Source organism: Helianthus annuus, chromosome 13 (genome assembly GCF_002127325.2).
Source record: "Helianthus annuus cultivar XRQ/B chromosome 13, HanXRQr2.0-SUNRISE, whole genome shotgun sequence".
Taxonomy (NCBI): domain Eukaryota; kingdom Viridiplantae; phylum Streptophyta; class Magnoliopsida; order Asterales; family Asteraceae; genus Helianthus; species Helianthus annuus.
Window position 1 is genome coordinate 28,650,156 of NC_035445.2, and position 6,000 is coordinate 28,656,155.

A 6,000-nucleotide genomic window follows, 5' to 3' on the forward strand; every position below is an offset into this window, starting at 1 on the left:
ATTCTTGATAGTCAACTTGTTCAATTCCCAGTAGTCGATACACATACGAAAACTACCATCCTTCTTCTTGACAAACAAAACTGGAGCTCCCCAAGGCGAGAAGCTTGGTCTGATGAATCCCTTGTCTAGCAACTCTTGAAGTTGTGTCGATAACTCCTGCATCTCTGAAGGGGCAAGTCGATAAGGTGCCTTAGCCACAGGCGCGGCGCCTGGAACTGAGTCAATGTGGAACTCAACTTGCCTTTGAGGTGGCAATCATGGCAAGTCTTCTGGAAAGACTTCAGGATATTCCTTTACCACTGGGATGTCTTCGATCTTCGGTTCAGCAGCTTCTTTATCCACGATGTGTGCCAAGAAGGCGACACATCCCTTCCGTAAACACTTTTTAGCTTTCAGTCAGCTAATGATTCTCAGAGGCGTATCGCGCTTCTCTCCATGAACCACGATCGTCTCTCCATCTTCTGTTGGGATGCGAATGATCTTTCGTGACAAACAATCTTGGCTTTGTTGCTTGACAACCAATCCATCCCTAATACCACGTCGAAGCTTCCCAACTTGACTGGTAGTAGGTCCAAAGTGAACTCGCATTCTCCCAGTTCAATTACGCATCCTCGAACAACTTCATTGGCTTCAACCAGCTTCCCATTAGCCAGTTCAATTGAGCATGGTATATCTAATTTACTAGCGGTTAACCCAAACATACTATTAAATTCTAACGATAAAAAGCTATAGTCGGCACCAGTATCAAACAGAACAGATGCAAAGCGTTGATTTATAAGGAACGTACCAGTGACAACGTTGGGATCCTGGCGCGCTTCCCTCGCTCCTATGTTAAACACTCTTCCACGGGCCTGGTTCAGCTTTGGGCATTCCTTCTTAAAGTGCCCAACTTCTCCACAATTAAAACAGCCTGGTCCGTGACCATTACCACCTCCGTTCCCAGCTTGAGCGTTGTTTTGGTTGCGATTTACCTTCCCAGCTTGATTTGCATTGTTCCCACGGTTTCCATTTCCGACGTTTCCTCCTTGCTGGCGGTTTCCGTTACCATTCCCATAACCTCGATTCCCAGTACGCCCAGCACCAGTTCCGGCCCAACACGTATCCTTCGTGTGGTAGTTCCTTCCACATGCTTCACACTTCCTCAATCTACATTGTCCATGATGATGGCGCTGGCACGTATTGCAGTTGGGCAAAGTACCCATATAACCCTTCCATTTATTTTCAACACCGGTTGCAGCTTTGCCTGGTGTGCTTGATTCACCTTTCTTGTTCACGTTGCTTGTACCCTGTTTGAAGTTCGAAAATTTCCTTTTATTTTCACCAGACGACTCCACATGAGTCTCTTTCTTCTTCTACTCAGAATTCGAGAATTTGTTCAAGCGAATAGCTTCCTCAGTAAGAGCCGCACTGAGATCAATGGCTTCTGTGATTGTCGCAGGCTTGGAAGTAGTAACCATACTCATGATCTGAGGTGCTAATCCCCAGATAAAGAGCTCAATACGTTTGAACTCCGGTGTGACCATGTATGGCACTACATGGGACAAATCGTGGAATCTCTGAACATACTCCGCAATCTTGGGACCTTCCATTTTTAGATGCCAAAACTCAGTCTCTAGCTTCTGAATTTCAGCACGTGAGCAGTATTTCCTTCGCATGTGCTCCTTCAGCTCATTCCATGACATTGCATAAGCAGCAGCTTCACCAAGAGTTTGCACTTACAGGTTCCACCAAGATAGGGCTCCATCCAGAAATAGCCCTGAGATGTAGGTCACTTGTTGCTCGGGAGCACACTTGCTCATTCTAAGAACAGACTCGGTCTTCTCAGCCCATCTTACAAATGCAACAGCACTGCCTGTGCCGTCGAAATTCACGGGCTTGCAATCGAGAAATTGCTTGTAAGTGCACCCTGCACATACGTTTGGATTTACAAATGCTATTAGCGGACGTGCTAAAAATATCCAAATGTATTCATAGTATATCTCAAACGACTTAACATTATCATTGGGTGGATTGTTATTGCCGTGGTTTTGAGAGATATTTCCACTTGTTTCTGCATGAGAAGCAACGTATTGCGCGATAGCTGCAGCAATGATTCCTTAAAGCTCTGCCTCATTAGTGGGCATGCGCGGATCACGTCTTGGTGGCATCTTCTAAAAGATGTTTCGCGTTGGTCAGGTTATGATAAGCAAATGGTATATGTACGCAACAACAATATCAAGCACATAACATCTCATGTTACAAATAAATCAAGCACATAACATCACACGTTATAGAACATAAACAATCAACCCAACATCACATATAATGAGAATACTGCGATTACGTTATCATAAATCAAGACCACAATAGTGTTTACAAGTTTTGTGACTGTATCGTACATCAAAAGTGACTAAGGACCACATCGCCCTTGTCTGAACTGTCAAATCAACTACAACAACCATCAACAACTAAACATCAAAAGTAATGTCATCAAAATGCGGTCTTCAAAAAGCTGTATAGTCTGCACAATCGCGGTCCTCTCACCAAAAGTCTACCTGCGTCGAATCAAAATGCCTATGCTGATGGCGGGGGAGGAGGAGGAAAATGAGAGTAATACAGGCGACGCATATGTAACCAGTCCTGCTCTAAAGCACGACAGACACGCAGCAAATATGCTATCTGCTGCTCAGAAGTCATGAAGCGAAAGTCTGAGTCGGGTGAAAGTGGACGTGGTGTGTGCGGTGCTGAAAATGGGGTCTGACAATGGCAAGGTGGTCGCTGAGCTCTCTCTAGCTCTTGTATACGACGGGTCAGTGCCTCCTGCTGTATCATCAACGATGTGAGTATGTCCTCCATAGAATACCTAACATGGTATGGGTGATACAGATCAGACAGTGGCATGATAGGGGGCGTAGTCCATAGAAATGGCTCGCTCGACGGAGTGAAGGATGGTGCAGTAGATGGTGCAACATGGGGAAACTGTGATGTGAATGGAAAAGGTGATGACAGCATGGGTGGAACAGGAACAGGCGGCTGTCTAGATGACCCCTCTCCAGGACACAGTGGCGGTATGTCCTGGAGGAACGTAACAGGAAGATATGTGCGATGAGCATCTGTGGTGTGTGGGGGAAACAACGGGGTATCAGTGGGTGCAGAAATGGGTGCTGAAACGGGGGCTACTGGTGGTGTAACAGGTCGCAAAAAAGGTGGGTAATCGTCATCGTCATCAATCCACCCGTTACGGGTGTCGGCGTAATGTGGATCTATATGGGTAGCAAAAGGTGCGCGGTCGAACAGCACCGGCACAGGATCAGGAAATGGTGCAACAACATGATCCTCTATCAAGAGTGGAGCGTCAACAACATGATCATCCACTAACGGTGGAGCAACAACAGGATGACCAGCTACGGGTATATCATCAACAAAGGGTGCAATGGCTGGTGCATCATCATGAACAGGGTCATGCTCTAATGCGGGATCAGAAACAACGACTGGCTCAGGGGCCACGACAGGCTCCGGGTCAACAAAATCCATATCAAAATCAGCGGGATCATCAAAGAAAGGATCGATAGGGACTACAGGCTCCTCTAGGGGCTGGTCTAGGTGAATGAACTCGATATCCTGGTCAGGATCAAAACTAGGGGGAAAGACAGGATCAAAATCATCGTCAACCTCGTGATCAAACTCAAAGTCGTGTGCGGGAGCAGGTGCAGCGGATAACGCCATGTCTGGGTCGGCGTCTACAGAGTGATGCTGCACTCCCTGAGTGTGTACGGACGCAGATGCCATAGACTCGAAGGAATCTGGGACAGGTGAATCAACTGGAAGCTCCTCTGCAGGGGCCTCAGCGATGGGAAGAATGACGTCAGCAACAATAGGGGCCCCGCCCTCATGGTCAGCCTCAGGTGGGTCCTCTTTAAACAGATCGATGTCGTCGTCGTCAGAAACAACATCGAGTGGCATATCTACGACTGGATAAGCAGCAAGCGGTATAGGAGCAGGGATCACCGCAAGTGGTAAGTCCTCGGCGGGAAGGCCATCAGCAGGCTCAGCTCCGACGTCAGGCAGCGCAAAGGGCTGGAAATCGTCGTCATCGGTACTGGTGGTGTCGGAAGTGTAGACCTCTCGCTCTGACGAAACTCTGTCATCTGATACGATCGCCATAGGATCTAAAGTGTCCGAAACTCCTGTGTCTGAGGATGATGGCATGATGTCTGTAACACAACCACACATATGCACAAATAATCAACATATAATCAAATAAACATGTTAGTCACCAATAAGCAAACAAGTAATTCTCCTAGTCTCACTAGACTACCCTCCCAGCCTCTCAGACTGACTCCCTAGTCTCTCCGACTATACCTCCCCAATCTCTAAGATTGGCCCTTCAGTCTTCATGACTGAACCTTCCCAGCCTTTAAGGCTGAACCTCCCCAGCCTCTAGGGCTGAACTCCCTCAGTCGCCAAGACTGAACCATAAATTTTGAAAATGTGCTCGTACTTTTTGTTTGTAAAAAATGTTTTGTATCCTGAATCAGGACGTAATGTATGCAATGTAAAAATGTTTTCGTGTGAGCCCTAGTGATCATAGTCTAGACTCGAGAAGGAATCCTAGTTCGCTATGATCAATGCTCTGATACCAAGCTGTCACACTGTAACGCTCCGCGTTTTTGAACTTTCTATTTATAGCTTTATGGGTTGTACTTTCCATTTCAGTCAGTTGTACTCTCATTCTACCCTAGTTTGTATTTCGAGACTTGAATCATAATGAAAAGTGCATCGTTTTGATCATATGCTTGGTTGATACTATGTTATGTTATTACACGATAAATCACGTCAAACTATGTCAAACACGTAAAAATAATTGAAAGATATTCAAATCCCAACTCTTAAATCGAGCATTATCAAGAGATTACCCTAAACTAGACAAAAATCGGGAATTCGTACGTTAATTCGGTAGTTTACCAGAAAGTTGGGTTAAATCGAATAATTACAATATTTATTAATATTAAATAATTAATTAGATTAAATAAATAAATTATTTTACTTATCACATTTTATAAAATAAATAAATAAAAAGAAGTTTTATTAGATTTAAGTTAGTTTAGGCTAACCAAGTTAGTTAAAACCTTTATAACTTTGAAGTTAACCAAGTTAAGCCTAACTTGGTTAGTTTATTAAAGGAACCAACTAACTGAGTTTGAAAACTCAGTTAGTTCAGTTAAGTCAAAAAAAAGAATCAAAAAGGGGGTCTCCTGGGTGAGAACCGCCCTTAACCGGATTCGAACTCGTGACCTCCCACTCAACAAACGAACTCTTAACCACTCGGCCGGGCATGCCACATCCAAACAAACTAGGAAACAATTAAATCTTATGCGCGAATTAACAGGCTTCCTTTTTGAAACTTGCCGCCCAAAAATGGCTGTAACTGCGTCCCTTGTTTCCTTTTTTTGCGCTGCCGACTACAATTTCGGCAATCAATCAACGATTGATTGCCTGGTTACCATAAATCATCCTATTTCCTTTATTCCGACCCATCGAGCAACACTATAAATACCGGCTCCATTCCTCCACCGAAAACCGCACCGCAACCACACTCGCCGGAAGACCTGCAACCATCGCCGGAACTCCCCACCTCTCACTCATTCTTGTCTGTTGATACCCGTCGCCGGAGGAATCAGTAGGCACCGGAGGAAGCTACCGGAAGCCGGAACCTCGCTGGAGAAGACAACCGTCTGCCACCTTTCTTTTTCCGGTAAACCCTCTTTCTGTTTGACCGAGTTACTAAATTCCGGCCGACTGTGTGTATTTTTAATATATATATATATATATATAATCAGTATTATTGTTAACATTATTATTAATATAAAATCAGTACTATTATTATTAATATTCTTGTTAATATATTATTAGTTGTTATTTATACTGATGATTATTATTATAAAAAAAAATCAGTATTTTATTATTATTAATAATATATATTAATCCGAAATTTTGTTAATATATATATATATATCGAAA

General features: G+C 44.1%; 1 protein-coding gene across 1 annotated transcript; it reads right to left on the reverse strand.

Annotated features, from left to right (window-relative positions):
- Positions 1-2,424: 2,424 nt before the first annotated feature.
- Positions 2,425-3,942, reverse strand: LOC118485733 (proline-rich receptor-like protein kinase PERK9). Its single transcript, XM_035982155.1, has 3 exons — positions 3,652-3,942; positions 2,615-3,492; positions 2,425-2,428 (listed from the first exon to the last, which is right to left on the reverse strand). The coding sequence occupies exons 1-3, from the start codon at positions 3,940-3,942 to the stop codon at positions 2,425-2,427; spliced, it is 1,173 nt and encodes a 390-aa protein (XP_035838048.1).
- Between the last annotated feature and the right edge of the window lie 2,058 nt (positions 3,943-6,000).

Excerpts from the sequence above, each read along its gene's own strand:
- LOC118485733 (XM_035982155.1), bottom strand. The coding sequence starts at position 3,942 with ATGCCACTCGATGTTGTTTCTGACGACGACGACATCGATCTGTTTAAA. Across the intron at positions 3,493-3,651 it reads ACTTTGAGTTTGATCACGAG|CCTGTCGTGGCCCCTGAGCC; the intron begins GTTGACGATGAT and ends GTTGACCCGGAG.